General features: G+C 54.3%; 11 protein-coding genes across 11 annotated transcripts; 7 read left to right on the forward strand and 4 right to left on the reverse strand.

The window, feature by feature from the left end:
- Window positions 1–538: 538 nt before the first annotated feature.
- Window positions 539–2,564, reverse strand: J4E86_011428 (uncharacterized protein; the record flags this gene model as incomplete). Its single annotated transcript, XM_051451919.1, has 5 exons — window positions 539–972; window positions 1,022–1,684; window positions 1,743–2,201; window positions 2,266–2,463; window positions 2,528–2,564. The coding sequence occupies 5 exons, from the start codon at window positions 2,562–2,564 to the stop codon at window positions 539–541; spliced, it is 1,791 nt and encodes a 596-aa protein (XP_051296931.1).
- A 1,209-nt stretch (window positions 2,565–3,773) lies between these two features.
- Window positions 3,774–5,354, reverse strand: J4E86_011429 (uncharacterized protein; the record flags this gene model as incomplete). Its single annotated transcript, XM_051451920.1, has 1 exon — window positions 3,774–5,354. One exon carries the CDS (start codon window positions 5,352–5,354, stop codon window positions 3,774–3,776), a length of 1,581 nt encoding a protein of 526 aa, XP_051296932.1.
- Window positions 5,355–5,542: 188 nt separating this feature from the next.
- On the forward strand, window positions 5,543–6,090 carry CYP1 (heme binding; the record flags this gene model as incomplete). Its single annotated transcript, XM_051451921.1, has 2 exons — window positions 5,543–5,575; window positions 5,623–6,090. 2 exons carry the CDS (start codon window positions 5,543–5,545, stop codon window positions 6,088–6,090), a joined length of 501 nt encoding a protein of 166 aa, XP_051296933.1.
- Window positions 6,091–6,214: 124 nt separating this feature from the next.
- J4E86_011431 (uncharacterized protein) lies at window positions 6,215–7,531 on the reverse strand (the record flags this gene model as incomplete). The annotated part of the gene is made up of 4 exons (XM_051451922.1): window positions 6,215–6,421; window positions 6,468–7,092; window positions 7,145–7,203; window positions 7,262–7,531. The coding sequence occupies 4 exons, from the start codon at window positions 7,529–7,531 to the stop codon at window positions 6,215–6,217; spliced, it is 1,161 nt and encodes a 386-aa protein (XP_051296934.1).
- A 906-nt stretch (window positions 7,532–8,437) lies between these two features.
- J4E86_011432 (uncharacterized protein) lies at window positions 8,438–10,234 on the reverse strand (the record flags this gene model as incomplete). Its single annotated transcript, XM_051451923.1, has 3 exons — window positions 8,438–9,522; window positions 9,573–10,050; window positions 10,097–10,234. 3 exons carry the CDS (start codon window positions 10,232–10,234, stop codon window positions 8,438–8,440), a joined length of 1,701 nt encoding a protein of 566 aa, XP_051296935.1.
- Window positions 10,235–11,014: 780 nt separating this feature from the next.
- On the forward strand, window positions 11,015–11,866 carry J4E86_011433 (uncharacterized protein; the record flags this gene model as incomplete). Its single annotated transcript, XM_051451924.1, has 2 exons — window positions 11,015–11,498; window positions 11,754–11,866. The coding sequence occupies 2 exons, from the start codon at window positions 11,015–11,017 to the stop codon at window positions 11,864–11,866; spliced, it is 597 nt and encodes a 198-aa protein (XP_051296936.1).
- Window positions 11,867–13,200: 1,334 nt separating this feature from the next.
- J4E86_011434 (uncharacterized protein) lies at window positions 13,201–14,283 on the forward strand (the record flags this gene model as incomplete). The annotated part of the gene is made up of 1 exon (XM_051451925.1): window positions 13,201–14,283. One exon carries the CDS (start codon window positions 13,201–13,203, stop codon window positions 14,281–14,283), a length of 1,083 nt encoding a protein of 360 aa, XP_051296937.1.
- A 3,512-nt stretch (window positions 14,284–17,795) lies between these two features.
- On the forward strand, window positions 17,796–18,974 carry J4E86_011435 (uncharacterized protein; the record flags this gene model as incomplete). Its single annotated transcript, XM_051451926.1, has 1 exon — window positions 17,796–18,974. The coding sequence occupies one exon, from the start codon at window positions 17,796–17,798 to the stop codon at window positions 18,972–18,974; it is 1,179 nt and encodes a 392-aa protein (XP_051296938.1).
- Window positions 18,975–20,463: 1,489 nt separating this feature from the next.
- On the forward strand, window positions 20,464–22,342 carry J4E86_011436 (uncharacterized protein; the record flags this gene model as incomplete). Its single annotated transcript, XM_051451927.1, has 2 exons — window positions 20,464–21,389; window positions 21,451–22,342. 2 exons carry the CDS (start codon window positions 20,464–20,466, stop codon window positions 22,340–22,342), a joined length of 1,818 nt encoding a protein of 605 aa, XP_051296939.1.
- A 2,559-nt stretch (window positions 22,343–24,901) lies between these two features.
- On the forward strand, window positions 24,902–25,511 carry J4E86_011437 (uncharacterized protein; the record flags this gene model as incomplete). Its single annotated transcript, XM_051451928.1, has 2 exons — window positions 24,902–24,917; window positions 25,018–25,511. 2 exons carry the CDS (start codon window positions 24,902–24,904, stop codon window positions 25,509–25,511), a joined length of 510 nt encoding a protein of 169 aa, XP_051296940.1.
- A 72-nt stretch (window positions 25,512–25,583) lies between these two features.
- Window positions 25,584–25,942, forward strand: J4E86_011438 (uncharacterized protein; the record flags this gene model as incomplete). The annotated part of the gene is made up of 2 exons (XM_051451929.1): window positions 25,584–25,740; window positions 25,812–25,942. 2 exons carry the CDS (start codon window positions 25,584–25,586, stop codon window positions 25,940–25,942), a joined length of 288 nt encoding a protein of 95 aa, XP_051296941.1.
- Window positions 25,943–26,812: the final 870 nt, after the last annotated feature.

The following is a 26,812-nucleotide window of genomic DNA, read 5'->3' on the forward strand; positions in this document are numbered from 1 at the left end:
TACGTTGAGGGGTCCGGTAAGAAGATGCCACCGCCGAACATCTGCGGTGCGCAAAAACAACTGCTTTGCCGCTTGCGTTTGTTGTTCGACGTCTCTGGATGTAGGGGTGGCTGGGTAACACCATTCGATCCTCGGTCTGCTGCTCTCCATTCGACATCGTCCGGCTCCCGGGAAGAAGAGGTACGGAACATGGTTTACTCGGTATCTGGAGGATCGAAGAGGTTGTGGATATGGGCAACAGTGGCCTCCATTGACTTTATCAAAGGTTTGCCAGAAGCAAACAATGCTGCGGTGTTCGAGAGGTGTTCGCCGATTATGACGCACATCGCGCCGCTAGCTGTAGCGCAAGTCTTCAAAGCTCAGTCAATCACAGCCTCTGCATCGTTCAGTCGCAATGCAGCCAAGTCTACCTACGCTGCGAACATCAACAGCCATGCAGGACGCTTAATGTCAAAAACGCAAGCGTTCAAATAAAGTCTCGATTGTAATTACGGACCTCGGCTACACATCCACTGCGTTCCAGCACCCTACAACCAGCTCAATGCATGACCACAGCGACATGATCGTCCATGTACTTGGAAATATCACCCAAAAAGCATGCCGCGATGATACTGACTCCGCCAAACGCTATGCTGACGTAGTACACGTACTTGTACGCCTCGGCGTACGCGAGCTGACCAGCGTACACGACCAACTCATACGCACCCGGCACGTCCTTGATACCCGGAAGCTCATGGAGAAGCGGGAGAAGCGATCCGCCGGTGATGGCGATTGCCTCTCCGATGATCTCTGGGGATGTGATGTTGAGCTTGGTAACCATTGCGCCGCCGATGTAGTGGGTTGCGGCGGGAACAAATTTGGAGATGAAGACGTTGTAGTACACGCAGTATCCGATGGAACCACCAATGACGCGGATGGCAAGGGTCAGAGCAGCGATCGTCGCGATGAGGTCGTCTGGGCAGATGATAGTGGCTAATGAGATCAGCAACGCGTTCATCGATCAACGCAACGTGAAACTTACAGATGATAGATGCAGGCACGACGATACCACCAATGCCGAGACCAGCCAAGACCAACAGGCCCCAAAGCTGGTACAAGTTATCCACGCGACCGATAGAAAGAGCACCGCAGCCTGCCGTCATCATGATCGACGAGACAATCAAAAGCTCCTTGTTGTGACCGCGGAGCAATGAAAGCAACCACAGCACAATACAAGCCCCAGCCAGAATCGAGAACCCAACAGGAATACCTCTGATACCAACACCAACAGGATCATGACCATAAACGTTGAACGCCTGCGTCGGCCAGAACATGAGGATCGAGAAGAAGTTGGCTCCAGAGATAAACGTAATGACGAGTGTCAGCCCAAGAATCCGGGGCTCTTGACGAAGTCTCTTGGGGAACATGGGATGTTTGGCTCCGTAAGCTTCCCAGAAGACAAAGGCAACGAGGAAAGCGACGCCCAGGATCAAGGGCGCGAGCACGTGTGCGCTGGACCACTTGTACTGGTAGCCACCCCACTGCATGCCCATCATGAACAAGATCATACCAACAACAGACAGGAAACCGCCGATGTAGTCGATCTGTGCGAGAACCTCCCTGCGGCTCATACCCACGCTGTTGACGCGGGGAGGAGGGTGGTAGAACACGAACGTCAAGACGAGGCCGATGAAAGCCCAGAGACCTAAGATCGTCAGTTTCCCCTCTCATGCGTCGTTTAGATAACAGGGAAAAGTTCTTACCACACCACATCCCAATCCACCTCCACGCCCCCGGACTCTGACTAGCAATAAGCTGCGCCCAAAGCACACTCGGACAAAACGGCAAAATCGTAAACACCAAAATAGCAACGTACTTGCCCCTCTGACTCGTCGGCGCAAGCTCACTCGTCACCGCCAACGCCGTAAGCTCGTTGATGCCCGCGCCCACACCGCTAAACACCATTCCTGCAATGAAGATATTCATGGAATGTGCGGTTGAGCAGATAATCATGCCGAGAATGAGGAAACACGCGCCGATCATGGCGACCCACCGGCGGCCGACAATGTCGGAGATGGAACCGACGAAGGGGCATACGGCGGCGAGGGAGAGGAGGTTTGCCAGGATAAACCAGATCCAGCGGTCGGTGCCGCCTATGTCGGCGTAGATGTAGGGGGGGACGCCGCCGAAGAGGTAGACGGGGATTTGGCTGCCTGTCCATACTATTCTTGGTGTTAGCGAGGGAACTCCGTTGTGTATTAGTCGTCTGGGAAGGGCTATACGCACGGAAAGCCATAGCGACCAACGCCATAAGTCTCTTAAAGTTCATAGGTTGCTCGGCATCGTGGTCCTCGCCGTCGCCGGCTGTCCGCAAGCCATCTTTTTCGTAGTAGTTGGTGTGTCCGGGGACTTGCTCGTTGGTGTGGATTTGCTCGATGTGGTTGAACGCTGGTTTGGAGGCTGAGGGGGAGTGGTCTGAGACATCTGTTGTTGAATTGGGTAAGTACATGTGTAGGTGGATGTGAAGTTGAGATGTAAGATTGCGTACCAGAGCCATCGCTGTGGTCTCGCATCGTGTTCTTCATGGTCTACGTATGGAAAAGCCTTCGTAGACAGGGATTCAGAGCTTCAACAAGGTAAATGAAACTGTCAGTCCTGCGAACAACTTTCGTTTGGAGGCTCAGCGGGGCTCTTATGCTATCCATGTAATTGGAACCCACCCTTGCCTTCACCACGCCCCCTACCAGGGCCGTCCATCACATTTCCCACCCACGACTCAGTCTGCGGGGTATTTCCCACCTAACATCCAGCTAGTCCTCACATCGTCCCTCTTCGTCCCTTTCCCTCCATTATCCTCCTTCACACTAGCCCCAAGTCCACGGTCCAGCCCATCCACCCACCGTCCCTATCCGCGCATCTGGATTCGTTTCTCGCACCACATCCGCGGTAACTTTCCCTACTTTCCCCAGAAGCCCAGCTGTCACCTCCAGCTTCCGCCACGTTACCCAGCTAGCCTATCACTTCCCTCCGTACCGTGTCCATGGGACACCGGGGGAAGTGTTGAATGGGGTTAGCGTGGCTGGTAGTGTGTATGTACCCCGCAATTGCTTGGTCGAGCTTGTCGCAACAAGCAAAGAAGCGGCTGAACAAGCTTTTGGCGAGGTTTGTCGATCTCAGATGGCTTCGTTGGAAAACCTGGGGATGGGGATAAGGTGAACGGGGATCGGCGGGGGACGGTGGGTTGGTGTTGGTAACCTTGGAATGGAGAGGTGGTGCGGCGATTCCGTATGTAAGGAGAGGGCTTCAGCTGGGATGTCACATACGGGTACTTGGGACCACGGCAGTTTCTTCACTCGCTCACTCGCTGTCTCGCTCTTCGCTCCTCGCACAATACACGTCCGCGCGGCTTTCCCCTTCGGTCCTATTCGCGCGGAGAAAAGTCCGCGTTGGATACATACAGGGGAATATGGGCTTGACCGGGCTTGACCTGCCCGTACAGATGCATCGTGTCTAGTCCCGTGAGCTATGCTCGCTCTCGCGTATGTACGATACCGACACCGGAGTGGATGCTTGATACGCCACAAGTACGGCTGTTCGGCTACGGGGGCCATGCAGACTGTGTTCTTGATTCGAGTTGCCTAGGTAGAATGAGAGGATGGGAGGGCTTGTTGGAAGATAACCGCTGTGCTTTCATTGACATGTATTCGCGCGCTGATGTGGAGATGGATATTGTTTGCTGGTTCTTTTTACCACTATCAATGTAGTTACTTCGGTAAGGGAGGTAATGGCACCTATCATCTCAGCCCATCCATCTCCAAGCTCACGTTATCCGCTCTCGAACCATAAACGCCTCCATCCAAGATCCACTGCTCATTATCATCATTATCATCCTGCACGCGACGCCACGTCTGCTTCCTCCCACCTTCACCCGCATTCTCCTTGCCTTTACTCTCCTGGACCTTAATAGTCGGCCTAATCAGTCCACCCAACAGCGGATTCTTGCTGAACGCCCCGCTACCACTCGATAGCGTATTCCCATCTCGGGGCCGTTGAGTAGGTTCGGGTGGCTCATCTTCGCTCTCGGGTGTAGCCGGCCTCTCGGTAGCAGCCATGCGCTTGACAAGCTTCTTGCCAGAGAGGTCGATGCTGGCGACTACCTTGCGCTTTTCGTACTCTGGACGCGCATTCCAGTCTTGCTCGCGCAGGGCTTTTTGCTGGCGCTTGAGCTGCATGGCGCGTTCTTGCGGGCTGGCCCACATGCTGAGGCCGGCGGTTGTGGTTTCGAAGTCGGCGGCTTCGTCGTGGACTTGAGTTCGTTTGGCGTTTTGGGCTTGGAAGGCGAGCAGCTTGTCTCTGTGCTGTTTTGCTTTTGCGAGCTTCTCGTTCTCAGACTCGACGTCCGAGGCGGGATTGGAAGATGCGGGTGTTCCTGTGCGGGGTGTTGAGAACGGGCGTGGTGCGAGCGAGACATCGGCACGCTTTTGGCCCGCGTTGTTGGCGGCCATCTTCTCTTTTCCGCGCTCTTCGCGGAGAACGCGCACCATGGATTGGATGTCTTGTGCACTGAACAGAGCTGAGTTGCAGAAGGTGCATGGGCCGATGCCTTCCTTTACGCAGATGATCTTTCCGCAGTTCAAGCAGTTTGGCGCAGCTTCGAGCAAAGGATGTCTGGTGGCCATGCAATTGCATTTCCGTTTGCTGTTGTCTTGTGGGGCAAGGGTAGGGTTCGTCTGAATCTCAAGTGCTCTGATTGCGGACTCCAGATCATTGAGTGCCGTCGAGGCACCTTGCATGGGCGTGCCACCAGTTACATTAATCTTTGCCTTGGCCTTTGGTTTGGTCTCAGAGATAAGTTGGCCTGGAAGTTTCTTTGCTGGTTGCGGAGCAGGCGAGACACCACGGGATTTGGGGGTTGATGTCCCCGATGACGTAGTGAAGGTTGGTAATTGCAACCCGTCAGGTTGTTCTTGTAAGCCGAATTTAGCAGCCTTGGGCTTTGAGCTACCCGCCATGTAGTCTTGTTCATCTTTTTTGAGATATGCACCAGATACGTTGCCATGGTCCTCTACTTGTCGCGGTGGCGGAAGTTTGTTCAAACCGGGTTTCTTCTTCTTTGGCTTCGCCCTGGGTACTTCTGACATGCCATTTGACACTTGGGCCTGACCAGAGCCGCTGGAAGGCTTCGGCTTCCTCCGGTTGTTGAATGAAGAGATAAACTCAAGTGCTTGCGGGCTGTCGCCTAAGAAATTCTGTAGATGGTCCGCTGCTTCTTTGGGCGATAGTGACTCAGTATAGGATATTAGTTGCTTCAGTGACTCATCGTCTAGAGGAACAAGCTTCGATAGCTGGGGTAATGCCCAGTTTGAGAGATCCATGTTCTTGTTGATGGGGTTGTGGTCGCCGAATGTTAGAATAGGTTGTTAGATGTGAATCATCACTCTGAGCTAGTAGCTGTGGCGCGATATGTGGCTGGTGTGCGGTCCGTGCCTCAAAGTTCACATGGAATTCCAGCTCGTGGGGAAGCTGCCATCACAGTCCTCATACCCTCAACTACACATTCACCATGGCTACCGATATCGCGCTCGATACCACTATTGTATGTTCGTCTTTGTAAATGAATAACAACCTTACTAATCCAACCAGGGCACCATTGTCATCGAACTCTACAACGACCACGCGCCCAAGACATGCAAAAACTTCTCGACGCTCACGCAGCGCAACTACTTCAACGGCCTGATCTTCCACCGCATAATACCAAACTTCATGATCCAAGGCGGCGACCCCACGGGTACTGGACGAGGAGGTGAGAGCATATATGGAGACAAGTTCGAGGACGAGATCAGCCCCCAGCTCAAGCACACGGGTGCAGGCATCCTCAGCATGGCCAACTCCGGTCCCAACACCAATGGCTCCCAATTCTTCATCACATTGGCGCCGACTCCGTGGTTGGACGGCAAGCACACCATCTTTGGAAGGGTCAAGAGCGGGATGCAAATTGTGAAGAAGCTGGGCTTGGTCAAGACAGACAAGGAAGACCGCCCTGTTGAGGAGGTCAAGATTGTCAAGGCATACCTCGTCGACGACGGCGCGATGGCGATGCAGCGATACTAGCGCGGGGGAACGGGATCAGCCAGGCGTCGACGCGATCGCATGACAGAGCGCATCAACGCGACACTCAATGCTTGAACGTGAGTTACTCGAAAATGGAATGTAGATTAATTACTCATACGTCCAACTAGTTCAGAGCTCCGTTCGGATGGATCAACACCTTCGTATACCCCTCGATTCTCTTGTCAAACTTCTCGTATGCCGTCGGCGCGTCGTCGATATTAATCTCGTGCGACACGACGAAGCTCGGCTTGGCCTTGCCCGATACAATCATGTCGCGGAGATACCTGTTGTAGGCTTTCACATTACACTGCCCGGTGCCAAGATGCAAGCCCTGCCGTCGTTAGTGGTGGGTACACAACTTCGAGCCACGAACATACCTTTTCGAATAGCTTGCCGAACGAGATCAGAATTTGGCCCTTCTTGCTCTGCTCATCAGGCGCTCCTGGATCGGCCGGCACATACAAACCTGGAATACCCAAGCCTCCCGTTGGCCGGGTCACCATGATCAACTGGTCCAAGACAACGTTTGGCTTCTCCTTGCTACCCGACGCGTCTACGGCTTGATACCCGACCGCGTCGACAGCGCGATCCACCATACCGTCATTGAGCTTGATGATCTGCTCAACCGGGTCACTCTTCCGGAAGTCAATAGGAATGCATCCGATCTTCTCCGCAGCTTGCAGTCGCTCAGGCACTGTGTCGACTACGAAGACCTTGCTCGCGCCTCGTAGGATACCGCTATAGGCTGCCATGAGACCAACAGGACCTGCACCGAACACCGCGACGCTTTCGCCGGACTGGAAACCAGCGAGGACCAGCCCATGCCAGCCTGTTGGGAATATATCTGCTAGCAGTATGAAGTCGGCTTCGTGCTCGGTTCCTTTGGGCAGCTTGAGGGCGTTGAAGTCGGCGAAGGGGACGCGGAGGTATTGCGCTTGGCCGCCTTGATACGGGCCCATGGCTACGTAGCCGTAAGCGCCACCGGCGAAGCCTGGGTTTACTCTGTTCTATTGTTAGGACAGACGATCGATAACTCGATTGACGCTCGACCTACCCGGTACAGAACGCTGTTTTGCCCTCCTCGCAATTGCGACACCTGCCGTCAGCGACATTCTACGATCCATCGCGTTAGCCCTCCGCCATCCTCACCACAACTCCACGGAACACTCACAAACGGCAACACAATCCTATCCCCCTTCTCCAAAAGCGTCACGCCGGCACCAACCTCGATAATAGTCCCCATGTTCTCATGACCAAACACCAGGCCCGCCTCCGCAGCCGTCCGTCCTTGATACATATGCAAGTCCGACCCGCAAATCGCCGCCGTCGTAACCTTGACAATCACATCATCCGGATGCTGTATCTTAGGCAGCTCGACGTCCTTGACTGAGACCTTGAATGGACCTTCGTAGTGCACTGCTTTCATCTTGTCGTTGGACATTTTGGGGGGTTGTTGCGCGCGTCGCGTGCAAATGTGTAGAGGTCAAAGATATGAGATACAAGATACAAGATACAAAGAGTTCGTCGCGACGATAGAACGAGGTGCGCGTATATTATCGTGAAGTGGGAAATGGTTGCAAAGGACAAAAGGCGCGTTGATCCCACAACGGAGCCAGACCCAGTCTATGATGTATGACGACCCCTCATCTTCGGTACTTGCAAGCTTGCACGGCTTGCAGGAGTTAGGACCAGAGCGTCTGGCTGGCGTCATTATTGAGGGGCTGACAGCGGAGAGAGGGTCGATCAAGTGTGGGGTACGGGTTCCGAGTCGGAAGAGGCGCTTCGGAAACTAGCGCGTTGCGTCGAATGCGCTGCAACATTTGAAATCACTTGTATCCGCGTGGACACATTTTCTGCATGGTAGGGAAGCTTGGAGGATCGGCCACGCCGATGTGGAGGCCTCCTTTCGGATTTAGAATTAAGCTGTCTAGAGCGGAAGAGGCCTCAACATCGGCGTGGGAGGTCTTGCTTGGTTCTGTATTGTGCGGAAAACGTGGAACGCTGATCGACGTCTGAAGTCTTCTGTGACGGATCTTTTGTGGATTGGGATCATGAGCAAGAGATAAGGAGAACCTCACTGCAGAATTCATGCTTGCGCATTCTGAGCGAAATGTAAAGTGAACACCTTTTCAAGATTTCTAGCTTCCTCGGAGCCATGACTCCTGTGATGTGATATGTTCGAGAAAAGGCCATCATCGTAAGCAGAGTCGTATGAGCAATGTAGTGCCCAGATGGGATATCCCGAATAAAGTCCCGTCCAAACTCCAAATTCCAAATTCATCCCGCATCCCAGAGATATACGGGAATGATCATACCCACCTCACCACCGACCTCCAATACAACCCACCTAAACTAACCCAACCAAACTCTCATTCAACCTCCCCAACCTCCCCCTAACCTTCTCAACCCTCTCTCCCACCACTACCACCACCTCCTTCTCCTTCCCCTCAACACCAGCTTGTTCCTCAACCCCTCCCATCCCCCCCTCCACAACCCCCTTCCTCCCCGCCTTCTCAAACCTCCTCTTCCACATCCCCCGATAATTCACAACGCACTGCCTAACCCAAACACTCCACCACACCTCCTCCGCCCACCTTACAAGCACCCCATCCGTCGCACCAGCATACTGCGCATCTGTCCACGCCATCGTAAAGTCCTTGTCGCGCGGCATGGTGGCGAGGTAAGGTGTGCCGGTGGAGGGGCAGAAGAGTGTCCAGCGGAAGAGACAGAGCAGTTTGGCTGTGGCGGACATGTTGGGTGGAGGTGGGGAGGCGGAGAAGGGGAGGGGTGGTGTGTGGGGGAGGGGGGCGACGTAGAGGTAGAGGGCTGGGTTTGGGGAGGAGGTGGTTGATAGAGATGGGGAGAGGGGAGGTGGGACTAAAGCGCTCGGTGAGATCGGCGAGGCATCGGGAGATGAGCCGGGTGTGAGCGGTGGTGTCAACGGCGGTGTTAGCTCGCCTGTAGCTGTGGGTTCGAGATCGGGGGTCTGCGGCTGAAGCTGTTTGACTATGATGATTGGAACGGGTACGTCGCTACTCCATCCATTCTTACCAGTTGGAATGGCTTGGGTGATAAGCTCGCGCAATCTCTGCTCTTCGCGCTCTTTGACCCATGCGGCGCGCTTGGTATAGTATGCGGTTGCTACATGCGGGAACATGGTGAAGACTTTGTTGCGGACAGCTGCTCTGGTGCTGGTTTGCCATGCTGAGAGGTCTTGATCGACGTGCTCGTGGGTTTTGCTGCCGGGCTCTTTGGAGTCTGCAGTCTGCTGAATGTGGCGGTAGCCAGGGTAATGCTGCGGAACCCATTCTTTGATGAAGTGTGTCCAGTATGGTGCGCGGTCTTCAAGTCGGTCGTTATACTTTTCCTCGGCCAGTCGTGCGGCGAAGTGACCTGGGTGGAAGAGCCAGGAGCTAGCCAAGTACTTGTAGACTGAATATAACATCAGCAAAAGTCACAAACAGCGCAGATCAACAACTTACTCTCCTCCTTAGTCTTAAATCCCCCATTCAAGATCCTCCAATCCAACCCCACAATCCGCAGCGCATCCTTCGGATCCTTGCTAACCCACACCATGCTACCAGGAAAATTCGTCTCTTCCATCTCTTCAACACGGACATGTATACCCTCAGGATCCATGGTGAGGCCCAGCGGTTTGACCATACTGCCGATCATCTTGCTGTTGCTTGCGTAGTTGAGCTCGAAGTGACACCAGTGAAACAACTCCGGCTTGAAGCAGACTTTGACATCGATCTGGATGAAGTAGTTCTCTTCGCCGTGGGGCGAGTCGATGGCGAAGTACATGCAGTCTCTGGTGAGAAAGCCTTGGCGCCCATGTGTGGTATCGAGGACGTCTTTGATAAGAGAGACGGTGCTTTGCCAGGGGAATGTGTCGAGTGTGGTGGTGCCTTTGAAGTGGAGAGGGGAGCAGACTAGGAAGTCGACGTCGCCGTAGTCATCCTGTGGGTGTCAGCAGGTGAGCAGCGTGGTAGATGTGTAGTCATACCTTGCCGGGCATCTCAGTCGGTACCACGACTTGCGCGAAGACAGTCTGCAGCGCGGCTTTCGTCTCTGCTTTGACCCTCTCGTAGACCGATGGGGAGATGCGGGGACAATACAGTCCTTTGAAGGCATGGCCGCCCATCTCGTGCAACGATCGAGGGGAAGACAGTTGTCAGTGTTATTCGACCTCTTACTGAATGATGAAAGCGTCTGATTCGAAATGAACGATGAGAAGACGATGGATGTTTAGAAGATCAAGAAGCTGCACTTCACTTTGTATTGCTCTAGCGTGCTGCAGGATGGAGTAAAGGTAAGAACAGCTGAGCGGTGCCAATTGCGGTAAGAGAGTATCAGACGACATGGCAAGTGCCCAGCGGAACAAACATGGCAGCTGTGTACGCGAACTTGATCCCATCGAACGTCACCTTTACCTGGAGGCATCGAATCGTGCCAGTGTTACATCAAGCAACCGATCGCCATGAACGTGTTGTTGTGTCTCGATCCTGTCGGAAAAGAACAAGACTACACCAGACTGTACGGGCATAAGCGCGCAACGGATTCCGTAGACAATGATCCTCGTGAGATGTACTGCTCCAAAATGTGACTTGCAACTCAAAGGCAGTACCCGATAGAAGCGCTCACCAAGATCTGGTAAGATTGCTGTACTGCATTCACATCGTCCTTAGGCTTGTTAACAGATGAGAGTGCGCCTTGCCTGCAGCCTTGCAGCCTACCTCCCCATACTCTTCTGCGTCGCATACTTGTGGCGTTCAAAAAACGATTGGGCGAGGCTGCTCTATGTCACCCTCACCATCACCGCTTCTGCGGCGCAGCAGTGCCACAAGCGCTAAGCCTGAACACATATCAATATCGCTCTCACCACAACCATCAACTACCAACTACCACCAAAGAAGCTGACAACATGGCGATGGCATGTCTCCAAGCGATCCTCGCCTGCTTCCCCTGCGGCACCGAGGAGCCGGAGCACACCACTTACCCCGACGAGAAAGTCGCTTTGCTCTCCGCCGCTACCTCTAACACCCACCCTACAGACGAAGTCACAGACGAGATCGCAGACTCCGTCGTCGAAAAACTCCTCACCACGCGCCTCACCGGCGCCCAACTCCGCATGCACCTAGACGCCCTCGTCGGCCCCTCCGGCTGGCGCACCACGCTCGCCCAACACATCCTCTCGCGCCTCACCACCGCTCTCCGCGCGTCGCACGAAGAACTCGGTCCCACCATCTCCACCGCTTGCGACAAAGCCTGGGAAGCCGCCCAAAGCATCGAGGGCTTTGTCATCGAGCACCCGGTCATGTGCACCGTCATTGCCCTGGGCGTCCTCGCTATCGTCGCGCCGTGGGTGTTGGAAGCGCTTGGTTTTGCTGAACTGGGGCCAGTCGAAGGTACGTGTAGTGTGAAAGTGTGAAAGTATGAAAGTATGGGTGTTACTTCCCCTTCGTTTCCAGCTACGTGGGAATCCGGGGATGGAGATGCGACAGTACGTTCCGTGGAACTCGACAAAAAGCAAAACAACTTTGGGATATTTCGTGACCAAAGAAAAGCGGTTGGAAGGAAAAGACACGGAAATGTCAAGCGAATTGAACGGGGATAAACTGCTTCGACTTGGAATAAAGCGCTAACACAATGACTGTATGCAGGTACCTTCGCCTCATGGTGGCAGTCCACCTACGCCGGCCTCGTACCAAAGTCCTCGCTATTTTCCTTCTTCCAGCGGTTAGGTATGACCAAATGGCATTGGGTGCTCGTCTAATCCAATTCATGCCATTCATGCTCGGAATGAGGGGTTCGTCGGTTTCGGTTCGCTCCTTCCTTTCTCGTCTCGTGTCGTGTCCTCCTGTCAACCTTGGAATGCGAACAGGCCACTTTCCGTGGAATGTAAACGAGATCAAGGAAGCGGGTCTGCGGGGAAAGCACCAGAATAAGCGGCAGATGACGCAGTTGGTATAGGTCGAAGGATTTGAGGGATTGGGATGTCGTCTCGCGTATCTTGCATGATGATGCACGCGCGTGATGGATTGACATGGTTGGCATTGTGCTGTCTGCCGTCGTACGTAGTAGGATAGTAGGGCGCCTAACGCAATCCTTCCAACTTCCCCCCCTTCCAATGTCCACGACCTTGATTAGTAGTTCGCCACCTAACGCAGTGACATTATCCTGAGGCTCTGCTACCCGCAGGTGTCATCGCAATTTCCCCACACACCGTTCTACGTCATCCCACATGTAGTTGAGGGGCCCCGTCGATGATGGAGGAACGGGCAATGTTTCGAACTCAATACAGCAATGGCAATGCGAAGCGAAGCGCAAAGTAAAAGAAAACGGTTCCCGCAACCGCTTCCCGCGCTGTCACTGTTACAGTTGTTTGCGAAAGTCTACCAAACATCCAACTTTAATTAAGATTGATTGTGGAAACACAGACGCAGGCAAAGCGCACCGTGTGTGGAGCTCAGGTTAAGATTTCCGCGGGCACTCGGGGTCGACCGCAGAATAGCAAGCTTGGAAGGACGCGTACGTACGCGCCTACGCTAGGGATGGACGAACGCGTCCTGTGATCCTGCGTCTTCGAATCTTCTAATGCGCGTCGCGTCGCGTCGCGTCGACGCTAAGATCATCTGGCCCGATCCATGGATCTGTCACAACACGTTACGCGACACGGTAAATGTTTGGTACGGTAACACCTCCACCCACACCCCCCAACCCAACCCCACGCGCCGCCCGCAGATCGACACGGGAAGAGGCGTAAACGATCGACAACATTGGTTACAGATCCCAACGGCCGCGTTGCTTCTGTCGTTCTCGTTTCTACTTTCTGTTTCGAACAGCTTGTTTGTTGTTCGTCCGCTACAAGACAGTCGGGATCGCACTATGCGGCTGTACGCTTTTGGTGTGAAACACGAGGGTGCTCGCCCTGGGACTAGCGCGGGAAGCAGGTGTATTTTGCAGGCACAGAGCATCAGAGTGCTTTGGGCGGGTTGGTGCGACGCTGTGGTCGCTTGCAGCAACCCAGTCGATTGTGGAAATAGAGATGGAGAGGGGAATAAGAATGGTGGTAGTGGTGATGGTGTTGGGGAACCACACGTTCGGTACATGGGCACAGGCCTTACGGATGCTCAGAAAGAATACTTGACCAGCGACAGCGATCTGAAACGAGCGATTCCCCTCGGTCCAAATCGCGATAATGGAAGCGAGATCATTTTCTTCGGTAGCACGATGCACGATGGATTGAGGGGGTATGTGTTGACTGTCAAGAGTGGGGAGGACATCGCCCGGAAAGCAGCGGATCAGACGGTCGTCATGTTTGGTACCGATGTTGAGATCGAGGACAATGGCGTACCAGACATACAAACTTTCACCGTAAGCGATCAGGTTGAGATCGTGAGGGACGTGAAGATCGGGAGTGAGGGGCATGTACTGGTTTACGTTGAGCATCGTTCCGCGGCTGTGGAGTCGGTGGTGCGGGTCAAAGACTTTGCGGCTTTCCGGCGTTATCTTGAGGCCGGTGAGATGGGTGAGGGGACCGGAGTAACGGTCCTTCCTTACGAACTTGGCGAATTCCCGCTGTGCGTTGGAAATGCTACGACGATGACTGCGCTAGACGCCGATGGGCACGTTTGGACGGAGACAAGGGATCCGAGGTATGAGAAGTGCTTGGGCCGACCGTATGATGGTGCTTTAGACATTGCGCCCGTGCCTTACCTTGAAATGACCTACGTCACGAAGGTGGCATCGGGCGGGTACATGAGCGCGGCCTTCAACTCGGACGGCGAACTCTTCTTATGGGGTCAGGCATGTCCTGGGTCAAATGAAGAATTGGACGTGCTGAATGGCAATCCTGAAACGAGCGCACTGGTAACGGGCATCAGTACTGATGACGTTCAAGAGGAGTTTGTCAAGTGCTTGGACGTCCGGATAGATGGTCAGGACGCAAAGGTGTATGAGGTAGCAGTTGGTCATGGCCACATCCTAGTGGCAGCCCAAACGTGTAAGACGGAAGGAAGGGTCAAAAGAGTTTTGTTCGCGGCGGGAGACAACAGCAGGGGCCAGTTGGGTCTAGCAACGGATGCGGACTTCAAGAAGAGATTTGAAGGTGTCACAGCTTTGAGGGACGAGCGAATCATTCAGCTGGCGGCGGCTGGATGGTCCACGTACGTCCTAACACTTGAAGAATAACTATCTCATATTGTCGGGCTTCAAACACCCAGAGAAGTACCAAACTAGGTATGCGGGGAGGAAGCGAAGTGTATGCAACAGTGCGCATCTGTAGGAAAACACGACATCAGCCACAGCTCAGTAAGGAAGGCCACAACCACGCGGCGACACACCACAATCATATGACACTACCCTCGTACGCTTCGCAGGTCCTGGCTCAACGTGGAATATCGGGCCCAAAGGGTCAAGCTGCCCATCCACGATATCTATCGGCGGTGGTGGAGGTGGTAACAGATTTGGCGAACCGGGCTGAACAGCGATCTGCGTAGTGACAACAATGGATCCAGCTCTGCTTTGGATGATCGGAGGAACGAGTACAGACTGAGCTGAGACCTGAGAGGCTTTGGATTGAGTCTTGGATTTGCGGGTGCTGAGGTGGATGAGCCGGCGTGGCAGAATGCAATCGAACAGAGGACGTAGATGAGGCAGACATGCTACAATGATTCCAGTACTTATCTGGGCGATTGCCCACATCAGAGTGTTGCCCATGCCGTACGTCACGTCGCCTTGGTATGCGACATCGGCGAGTGAGTCGACGCGAAAGGCACCAATGAACATGTTGCTACTCACGTTAGCCATGACTGAGAGAGGATGGTCCCTGATCGCACAACAACCCAAATGCGAATATGACCGACACAGCCACCCTGTGGGAATGGCGCAGCTTCAGATGCCAAACCACATAGTGCGGAAGACACCAGATGACCGCATCTAGGACTACTCCCAGCACCGCTATGGTGACCACGCAGGGCTTCAGTCGGAAGCAGTATCGTGGATCCTCGAAAGGTATTGTGTAGTTTTGCTTGATCGGCCGACAGTGGAGCGCGATTACCATGACAGACGCTAGTCCCAGGGCGATTGCCGCAATGGTACAAAAGTGAGCTGTGGTTTGGATTAATAAACATGTGGTACCGGATGGTGGTGGATGTGTAAGGTTTGACAATACCACCGTATCTCAACCAGCTGTACGTCCTGGTGTATAAGGTCCGAATGAAGAAGATGAGAATCGCGCATCGAGTGAAGGCTGTGCATATGGCTAGGGGAAGCCGGAAGAGCCACAGTATCTGTGAGCGTGAGCGCCCGCCTCACAGCCAGAATGTTATCCACAGCAACATTGTCATACTATCAGCGTTCGCTTGAGATCCGCCGTGGCAGCTGTCACCATGTGTTGACGGACAAGACTAGCAGCCATCGCTTTGTCGCATTAGCAACGCAATATGAATCGCAGACGTGAGCGACTCGCAAACAATAAACATTGCCATCACCACGTAGAGAAGGAGCTACCCGACGTGGTTAAAGAGTGCCTTCTGTAAAGGGGTCAGGCCATACCAGGGCCAACACCAAAAACGTATCGTCAATAGTCCATGGCAGTAGTCGCGTTCGCTTTGAGTAGAAGCGCGCCAGGATAAGAAGCAGAGGTAGCACCGAGAGAATGACAAGGCCCGCGATATAATTGCCGAATAGCATGGGTTGGTCGGATCGTGCCGACTCTAGGAAAAAGGACCGGCGGGGTGTGGTGATGGTGCCCTAGGATGCGGTCGAACGCATTACGTGAGATGGGGTGAGGATGCAAAGTTAGATGGGCGGGTAGGTGTCGCAGTAGATGGTGAGGTGGTGAGAGGTGGTGGGGGATCGAAGATGGGATTGTCGCACAATGGCATACCTCCTGCGGGGCTACTGCCGTCGAGGGTGGTGAAACAATTGGAGACACAGACATGCAAGAAGGTGCCAGCGAGAAAGTGAAGCAATCCGGGAAGGCGCCGCCGTTGGGCAGGCAGCCCTTTGTGGTAGCGACGGCGGCGCGGCGAGGCTCGGACGGTGGCCCGGGGCGTCGTGGTTTCGCATGTCAGGACGAGCTGTTCGGGCAAATCGCGAGCACCGTGCAGATCAGGCAGCTGCCTGCGCACAACTCATGAGCGCGGTGATGATGTCAATCGTGAAAAAAAAGATGAGGTGTTGATGCCCGGGCGACCAAAGCTGCATGCGGAAACAGCCCGACATGGCCAGGAAGCGACGCTTGGACGGGGGTAAGATGAGCACCAGGGCGCAGCCGAAGCCTTACAAGGCGACGAGAAAAGCAAATGAGGGGTGAATTAAGAGTTCACGAGGTTACCAGTGAGTCGCAGAGTGCAGTACAAAGTAAATTGTCGGTGCGACAGTTTCAGTCTGACAGCTGAGGCTATCGGAGGGACGCCGCCAGTGATTACGGTATTGCAGCCACAGTCGGACCTATCGAATCCCACACGGCACCGGATATCCGACCAAATGGCATCGGCACGGAGGGTATGACTCTTCAGGACCCTGGAAATCCAACTCTATCGCGGGTTTCGTGATGCGAACGCGTTGCTCAGCCTCGGACCAGTGTCGCGTCTGCTCGAGTCGGGCCGGTTATTCTTTTTTCGGCGTACCTGCTCTAGCACGGCGCACATTCACCCACCTCGGACAATTACGAGTGCGCCCGTGTATGCAGCGCAGGTGAGGTGTAATTCCTACATCACGACGACGCGAGGGTACGTGAACCGCCGTTTACATGTACAGCAGAGTTTCGCTTGCGCGGCCAGTGCTGATCGATCGCACTTTTATCTTAGCTGCGGCCAGTCAGAGACAGATCGTCGGGCCAAACGCATCAGTGGCAGGGCTGATCAGGCCTTGGAGAAACAGCACAGCGAGAGAAAAAAGCAAGGGTAGCGTCGATCATGATCACCACGACCTCACGCAACAGGCCTCGTTTGATGTGGGTACGATGGTTCACGCAGGCTGTCGCGGCACGTCTGCGCAGGCCCTCCACCACCGCTGACAGGCTGCGAGCTTTCTCACCATCAGGCGCTCCAACGCGAACCCTCCATGGCAAAACGGAGATTCCGGTGCTTTGCCACGACGGTAGCAGACGGCGCATGACAGGCCGCACGCCCTCTCGGCCCCCATTGGGCAGCGCTGCGAAACGCCAGCGGGATCCGGCAGATGGGTGCACGCCATCCAGGGGTGCAGCATAGTTCATCCTGAGTGTGCGCTTTTCCAAGGCCGTGCAAGACCCACCCATGTCGCTGGTCGAGGGCTGTAAACGTCATGTGCCCGTACGCCTGCCTGCCAACTCGTACTTTTCGGCTTGGGTCCATAGGAGAGCATTTTCTTGTCGGGCTAGGGCTACCTAGGGCCTGGGAAGCGAGATGGGCCACTAATGCCATCCTGACCTGATCCGTCGACCGTTTTTCTGGCTTCAAAGTAGCCTTGCCATCCGTTTTACACGCGGCAACTCTCTTTTCCTTTTGCTCCGTGGACCAGCACTGTCACAACACCCCCTGGACGTCTGCCCTCGAGCTGCACTGTGTATTTAGGACTCCTCGCTCCCAGCATCGACTCACTCCGCGGCTCTGCGGCCATGAACTAGCACCTCTCCCGCTCTATCCGGACTAATATACACCATGGACTCCCACCACTCTTCGCCATCCCCTCGCAGGGCAAGCCCCCGACACAGCATGCAGAGACAAAGAAGTAACTCGTTTCCCATTGTTGAGGCTCTGGGTTGCTCAACCCCAGAAGCACTCCTTATTCTTGCTGAGGGTAGAGCCGCCGTCCGGAAACGCCGAGCTCGACGCAACCAGTCCGTTGACGACGAAGTCAACCGTCTCTTCAACCCCCAGGACCACCTCAAGTTTCTCGAAGGCCTCGCCGCCCTACCCACCCCTCAAGATCAACCATCTCCCTTTGACGCAAAATGGTCTCACTCTCGCATGCCATCCGATGCCACGGATAACAGCACTTCGACCGTGGTCGCACATGTAAACGATGGCGAACCTCGGAATATGTCACCCACGCTAGGCGACTATTCCGCTAACCTTGCCGCTTTCATCAAGAACCAACTCAAGTCAATACCGACGTACCAATCCAACCATCGCCCCACCTCATCCCTCTCTCCCCGATCGTGTCCGGATCTATCGTTTCCTCGAGTGCCGACGTCGCCAAACCCAAATGCACGCCGCCAGACCGATGGACCAAAGGCCATCGAGATACCCCCAGTGCGACCGCCGATGAAGAGTCAGTTCTCTGCCTGGAGCTCCACCGACGACGACACGGATGACGAGGCGCTTCCCCTCCCGGAGTATACCTTTTCCAGTGAACAAGGCCCCAACTCCAAGGGCAGCAACTTCACGCCGTCCATCCTAGGCTACTACGAGACCTCGCACCACAATTCGTCGTTTCTATTTTCGTCGACGCCGCTAGAGGAAGAGTCAGAGCCCACTACGGCTAAAGCCTTCAAGTTTCCTGACCCGTCAGCACTACCACGTTCCTCGCCTGAGGAAGAACACGATGATGACGAGGACGTCGCCGACTACCCCTCTTCGTCTTGCCCCTCGCAACCTCAGCTCACCTCGACGTCAGCACCTTCGTATACCTCGTCTTCGGTGTCGTCGTCCTCGTACTTTGACTGCAAGCGCCTGGCCATCACCCCGCAGATGAAGCAGGCTGTCATCGCGGCAGTCACACCACCACACCCACACAACAAGAGGCTTACTGCTGTATCGCCTTGGGAGGGCAACGCCTTCTCCAACGTGCACGACGTGTACGTTGAGTCACAGCAGCGCGTCAACGTCGACGGCATGTCCTTTGACATGCTCCGCGACCTGAACGTCTCTAGCAGGCTCACACCTTGCTGATACCATCACACCATCACTACAACTCTTTTTCCTATCTCCCTGTCTTACTAGCGTGCGCGTTCGGGGGTGTTGTTGCTGTTGCCAAAAGCTGTGGTTCAGCCGGTCTAACCACACCCAACGGCCTATTCCTTTTTTACCTTGCTTCTTCCCTGTCTTTTGCACGCAAAATATCCCTCTTGTAATCTGGTTGTCTCTCGGGCGTTTCACACAAGCATTTCTCATCAGACTGCTAAGCTTTTTTCCTTTGTTTGCACAAGTGGGGTGTTTCGGCTTCTCTCTCGATTTAGCACATTCGGCGCTCTTGCTTCTTGTTTTTCTTCTTCTTCTCTACACGGACTTATCTTTTTTTTTCTTGTGGGGCGTCTTTCCAGCACATCACGAGTGTATACGCGACACACGAATTCCATTCTTTATAATTTAAGGGATGGAGGGGGAGTTCTGGAGAGATTGTTGCATTCCAGAGTCGGCGAGCAGGCAGGAGCAGAATGCAAGTATGACAGACTGGCAGGTGGCAGTGGATTTCGGCCTAGTTTAGCTTGAGAAGGAAACAGAAGAACACACAGCATACATTTGCAACACAACAATACACACACTCTGTAGCAATACAAACACACACTTGCGCATCTACTATATGCTTTTTATCTATTACTACTACTGCGTCTATTCCAGCTCGACCTCAGGATTTGAGTATGCAGGCTACATGCTTTTCTCCGCACCTTGAAGCTAATATTAACCATCGAAAGTTGCCATACCGAGTACCCGGGTTAGGCCAAAAGCCATATGGGGTCGGGCCAAAAAAGGCATGCCGGATCATGAGACACGGCAGTCATCGCACGGATGTTTTAATAGATTTCAAGCGGTGAGGGAAGGGGGAAACATACATGGGGGTTGATGGGGAGGCGGAGGCGGTGGAATTCTCTAGGTCTGGTAGCTTCCAAGACGACAGCTTCTAAGACGAGGTGATCTTCCTTCTTCCACGCTCGAGCGCGGAAGACAGAGAAGGAAGGGGGGGCAACATGCAAGGTCCCGCTCGTGCAGGCCGAGATCTAGATCTATCGACGGGCACTGGTCTGGGTCTGGGCCGTCGCTGGTCTGGCCATGCACGAACGCCGATCAGGGTGTTTGGCTGGACGCGATGCGGCGACGTCATGTTTGATTGGTTTGCATACCGAATTTGTTTGCAAAGGACGCGACTGTGCCGCTTTGCAGGATGCTTTACGCGTCGCTGTCTGCATGCGCGATAGAAGGGAGTTTGGGGAGGAATGTGGGATGCTTTCGGGATGTTTTCATCTTCATTGACGTCTGAGGTCTTTGTGCGCGGTTGCATATAGGCCACGTTGTGGGTAAAGGGCTCTGTAACTTTGGGGTTCGTTCACCAGCTGCCTCCCCACCCACCACCACTCTCACTCTCACTCCTCTCACATCACCACATACACCCCCGCCAACTCCGTCTACCAGCGCGTAACACACACCCACCCCTCTGCGCACCATGGCAGACACCGAGCCCAGCCTCGTCGCCAGCGCCCTCGGCACCGCCGCCTACGCCTTCACAAAAGTGCAACCCCTCCTCCCCGTCTACGCCCACATGATCCTCGCCTCCCTCTTCCCCATCTACGCCGCTGCCCACGCCTCGCTCACCCGCCCCTCCACCGCCGCCAAACCCCCTAAAAAGAGTCGGAAAGACCGCCGTCGCGACGCCGCCGCCGAAGATGAAGACAGCGACTCTGAAGACGAGGAGGAGGACGAGGAGCCGGAGAACGAGATGGAAGGACTCTCACCGAGACATATTATCTTGTTCCCGCTGTTCGCGGGCATTTCGCTGGCGACATTGTATTTCTTGTTGAAGTGGCTCAAGGACCCGAGTATACTGAGTAAAGCGCTTAATGCGTATTTTGCTGTTTTTGGGTTCTTCGCTGTGACGAAGTTGGTTAGTGATGTGCTGGATATTGGGCATTCGATTATATTCCCAAGGAGACATGTGCTCGGCGGCGCGCTGTACCATGTCGACGGCAAGGCAGGGAGGGCGGTGCCTGTCGCAGGCAACACCAAGGCCAGCGGGCCCATTACAAGCCCGCTCCCCGGCTTCCTCGCGCGCATACCACTTTCCGATGGAGCGAAAGAATGGCTCTGGGCAGACCGCGCGATGCCCTCCAATAAGTGGACGCTGAAGCTGTATCTTGAGCGCGCGCTGGCGGGCAAAGCTAGAGTAGGCGCGCACACGCTTGTCGGTGCTGTGGTAGCGCTGGCTACGCTCGTCTACTTCAACCTGGTTGACAAGACGTGGTACCTGACCAACCTGCTTGGTTTCAGTTTCGCATATGGCAGTATTCAAGTCATCAGTCCGACGACGTTTGCGACTGGAAGTGCGATACTCGTGGGGTTGTTCTTCTACGACATCTACATGGTGTTTTTCACGTACGTACTTCTCCTCCTTTCACCCGTTCGCACAGAACACTGCTAACATCATTTCTTCTAGTCCTCTCATGGTAACAGTAGCATCCTCCCTCGACGTCCCCATCAAACTCATGTTCCCCAAACCCGGCACCGCCACCACGCCCTCGGGCAAGAACGCCGCTGCCATGCTCGGTCTAGGCGATATCATCATCCCTGGACTCATGATAGGCCTTGCACTGCGCTTCGATCTCTACCTCTTCTACCTCCGCCGCCAGAAACGCGTCTCAGCAACAACGGAAGGAGCCGAGGACACAGTCGTGAAAGCGGAGTTTACACCCCTGGCAGGACGATGGAGCGACCATTTCTGGACGCACTCACTCATGGGACGCCCGCTGTGGTCTTCTGCCGCACATCAAGAAAACGAGAAAGAAGAAGCGCCGTTCACTTTTCCGAAAACGTATTTCAATGCCTCGCTAGTGGGCTATGTAGGCGGTCTGGTCGCCACGTTCGCCGCGCTGCATCTCATGAACCACGCGCAACCTGCTCTTCTCTGGCTCGTTCCAGGCGTGCTGCTCAGTCTCTGGGCGACTGCGCTTGTAAGGGGTGAAATCGCGCTGATGTGGCACTACAGCGAGGAGATTGTGGAAGAAACGACGGAGGCGGGTAAGGAAGCGACGAAGAGGACGGGGCAGCTGTTCAAGGAGGAGGATGTCAATGCTGTTAGAAAACCGGCGACGGGGAAGTCGAGGAGGCCCGAGAGAGAGGTTTTTTCCTTTTCTATTGAGGGGCCGAGGAAGGTTGGTCCGACGGCTGGAGCGAAGATGGAGAGAAAGAATGAGGGGAGTGAAGCAGGAAACGGTACGACTGTCCCCACGACTGTGAAGAGTCAGGTTTGGACTGGTTCTGAAGCGCATAGTTCGGCGAGGGAAGAGGGCGGTGTTGAACCTGCTGGAAAGCGGCTTCGGGTCAGGTAGGCGAAGATGAGATATTTGTGAGAGAGGAAAAGAGAAGGTCACGTTTGATGATTTAGTCGTTGTTGCGATTACAATTCGGGTACCAAAAAAGTCCCATGCACCGTTGCTCGCAACAACGACTCGATGGATTCAGAAATACGTCTGATGATACATCTTATGCATAGCGATGGAGTTTGGGAAAGTCGGTATATCAGCATATACGGTTCTGCAAGACAATGTGCATTCTACTTGCGCGGTCTTGTGTCTCGCGGAACAAAACTCGACAATTATTCCTTCATCCCTCCTCTCGTCTACTCGAATCTCCTATCCTGATACCCACACTCTAATCACTTCTCGTCTTTCTCGTCTCTCTCCTTTCTCTCCTTTGGTACTCATATCCCCAACCGCAGACAGTTCCCTCCGTCTCATCCGTCTCATCCGTCTCATCCACCATCATCATCATCATCATCATCATCATCATCATTTCCCACACCCCCCGCATTTCTCCCCACTGCCACCTTCCCCGCGGTTGATATGTGAGCAGTGTGGACATAGCCATTCGGTCATGTGCGGCATGGTGGAACTTTTCCGGCGTTCGGTATACTGGGATGGATTTGATTGGGGGGCAGATGGGTATTTTGTGAGGGGCTGAACAATGCTTTTAAGGCGCACGATTTGATCGGCTTTTGAAGTTTTGCGGGAAGTTCGAGGGGTTTTGGTCATGCTAGAGTTGTGCGGTTACTGCGGTGGTGGTGGGGGTGGTGATTTGGAGGGGAGGTAGTGGTACAGGGTAGGAGGGTAGGAAGTTTGTGTTCGAGAGAAGGGGATACGTCAAGAGGGAATATGTCAAGTGGTAGCACATTGTTTGTTGGACAAGAGAGCTTGTTTGGGGGTGTGGCACATTGTACATATCGTCACTGCGCCACAAACCAAGGAAGTGAGATGTGGCATGGAAGAATCGGCATGCCCAGAGCATACTTCAACACCAACCCAGGACATCTCGACCACATACCAAGCCCCCCTCCCCTCTCTAGCAAGCCGCAACCTCCTCGGCCTCCACAGCAACACCCGTCTTCGCCTTCATCCCCATCTCCCCCTTCAGCCCCAACAAAAACCCCGTCGAAACATCCACCGCCGAGCTCTCCCTGCCAAAACATATTACCGCGATTTCCACCTCCTTAACCGCACAAGCCACCGCCATATCCAACCTCCCATGCCTCCTCCACCCCACCGCCGCATCATGCCACGCAAGCCCCAACGCCTCCCCCACCAACCCCTCCTCTTTCAGCAACCTGCACAACTCCAACGCGGCCTTCGGCACAGGCCGTCTCCACAGCTGGCGCCGCCCCGTCCGGATCCGCGCGTCCAGCACCACCATTCGCGCGCGCCGGGTATCGCTGCTGGGCGTGGGGTCGCTGCACGCCGGACAGGCGCAGGTAAATCCGTAGGAAGATAGTTTTGCGCGCCGCGAGAGGGTGGTTTGGTAGGGTCGCTCGTAGCTTAGTTTGATTTGCGTGTCTGAAGGGATGGGCACGATGGCGTGGATTGTGATTTTTCCAGTGAGCGGGTTGAATGCGAAGGACGCGTTGGGGATGCAGCTGTGGTTGAAGCGCGCGGCGAGGGGGCAGATGGATGTTTGGCTCCCGGTTTGCCAGGCGTTGGAGTTGAAGATGTCGATTACTCTTGCCTCTTCTTCTTCTCCATTCTCTTTCAATTTGTAGGTTTTCTGCGCGTATAGGGATAGATACTGGGTTTTTTGCGAGTCGGACAATGAAGCAAAAGCTGAGACTACGGCGCTGTTGCTGCGCGGTTCTGCGACGCTGAATAAGGGTGTTTCGCTAAGGATGAGCGTACCCGGCTGGATGGTCGTGGAAGCGAAACAGCCTAGTCCTTCGCCTGGTGAGGCGCGGACTGTGTATACGCTGTCCATATCGCGATTTTGTAGAGATGGTTGTGGCCCTATTAGTTGCGTCTCAATCTTTGGTCCGCGGTGAGATTTTCGATTGTAAGTGTATAGTTGCTGCGATAGTGCAGCTTGAGGTTAGGAGATGCATTGTGTTCGATATGTGTATATACGATACTGTGGCGGCTGTTATGGAAGTATATGGTAATCGGAGGCAACAGTTTTTTGCAGCTTTGTCACCTTCGTGTTCGGCCGTGCCTGTCGAGATGGATGCGAACTAGCGTGGTGACGTCATGGGTACGGCTACTTTCTTCTCCTGCGTGTGAGATAAGTCATCATGTGGCGCTCTCATTGCGAAGACTGAGCCCTGGAGGTATTCCGACCGTGTTCAGATTGGATTGCGCGTAAGTCTTGATAAAGTGTCAGCATACGCGCCCAACGCGGGACGCGTCGTTAGGGCATTGCGGGCCCGCTACTCCCTTCCGTATACTGCCGTCGTTCCTCCCTGATTGTCACAGCGGGGCTTCAAGTTCGCAACGACGAGTCATTTCTTTTGTCGCTTCCTCAAACCGCGTCCGCTCTCTCTTCCGTCACTTCAACCCTTCCTCTCATCACTCTCTGTTTCCTCATCTGTGCATCACATTTTCTTTAATTCCACTGCTTCATCACGCGGCGCCATGTCGGACTTCCAGGGTACCCTCAATGATCGCGTCAAACGCGAGCCCAGCGACGAACCACAGGGACGCGTCGACAGCTACCCACAGACCTATCACGGTTATGACGGTTATTACAGTAGGCGTGAACCAAGCGGTGACCGTCAGGAACGTCCCCGCAACCGCTGGGGCGACGACGTCAAACGCGAAACAAGCCGGGAGCGAGACGACGGTCCAAGCAACCGCTGGGGAGATGAACGCAGACGCGAGCTTAGTCGTGACCGACATGATCAATCACGCGACCGCCGGGTCGATGATCGCAGGCGCGAGCGCAGCCGTGATCGCGAAGACCGTTCACGTAACCGTCTGGATGCTGATGATAGACGCGATTCGAGGCGCGCATTCGATGGTCGAACCGAGTTATGAGTATGAGCGTCGTCTCCGCGGCCCTTGGGGTGATCCGGATGAGGAATCGATAACCGGTCGCGACGACAGCAGAGAACGTGAATGCAGCCCTTTGACTGATGACGACGAGCATGCCGACCGGGAGGACAGCGCGAGGAGTATCCGACGCGACTTGACTAAGAACTACACCAAAGAGAACGACCCGTACTGGTACCCGGGCAAGGTATAGATCAGAGAGACAATTTCCACAACATGTTGCATGCCTAACCGCCACAAGGGAAAATACTCGCACCCCACCAAGATGCCCTCTCAGAACCCACACGACCCCAAACCACGAAACCCGAAGCGCACCCAGAGCTGTCGCACGGAATCGTCCGGACACCGTCACCAACGTTTCGAGCGGAAGCATGAGCGTCGAGAGGACGAGAAGGAACGTCTGCTTAGAGGAGACCTTGGAAGTAAGGAGTCCTCTTGCTGCGTTTTGCTTACTCTATACGATGTATTGGCTAACCGTACTGTCTTTCTACAGCCCCGCCTCCCGACGCCGGTCCCAAATGGGCGAAGAACCGTATTGCGACTTTGGAGAAGTACGCGAAGAGGACAAAGAAGAGGCACAAGAAGCATGAGAAGCGTATGCGCAAGGCGGCAGAGCAGGGTTAGGCTTGAGAAAAGAGCCAGGAGCGTGGCGACGAGTGGATATCGGAGCTGGATGTTGAGCGCGTAGAAGCGGTTCACTCAGATCATGGCTATGCTAGATTAGCAGCGACATGTATTATCTCGATATACTTTTGTCGTAGCTATGGCAGACGTTTCGGATACACAGAATAATGCGAATGCGTTCACATCATCGAATGAGCCGTTCATCTCTTTTTTTCCCATTCAATTCCCGCATACGTTGCAGACTACGGTAGCAAAAGAATGTTAGTATGGAAGGTTATAAAGAACCTTGACGCCTACATTCAAGAGAGTGCTTTTTGGGTGTACGTACTCCATTATCATGTATGAAGCAGAAGGTATTTAATGACTGTTTTCCATTACGTGGGGTAGTCATGTAGACATTATAGTACTCTCAACCGCGACCATCTATCTAGTCTCTACCTAATGTAGCCCTCTCCATGGCCTAGGTCTTTACAACAAACTTCAGGCCCATACTCTCTGCTGTGTATCTTGACAGTCAAGAACGCAGTTGGAAAGTATCAGATGAGACTTCCGCCTTGATCAACGTACTGATCTTGACATGCTCTTAATGGCGTAGATCGCAGGTCGAACGATCTCTCGGATATCTAGAATGGGCGTATCTAACGTATCATCCGTTGCCACTGCTCGAATCGGCATCTTCATTGCCATCACTGTGATACCCATACATCAGGGCGCAGTACCATCGGCAGCATGCTTCATGCGTCGCTTTGCGCAAGAATCGTACGATGAGACGACGGGGACTCCAGACTTAGGAGGCAAGATGTAGTTTTGCGCGTCCAATTCTCGTTGGCTGTCGTCATCGAGGTTGTTGTGCTACGCCATGCGTGTCGA

The sequence above is a fragment of the Alternaria arbusti genome, assembly GCF_024043155.1.
Source record: "Alternaria arbusti strain BMP 1465 chromosome Unknown scaffold_34, whole genome shotgun sequence".
Taxonomy (NCBI): Eukaryota; Fungi; Ascomycota; class Dothideomycetes; order Pleosporales; family Pleosporaceae; genus Alternaria; species Alternaria arbusti.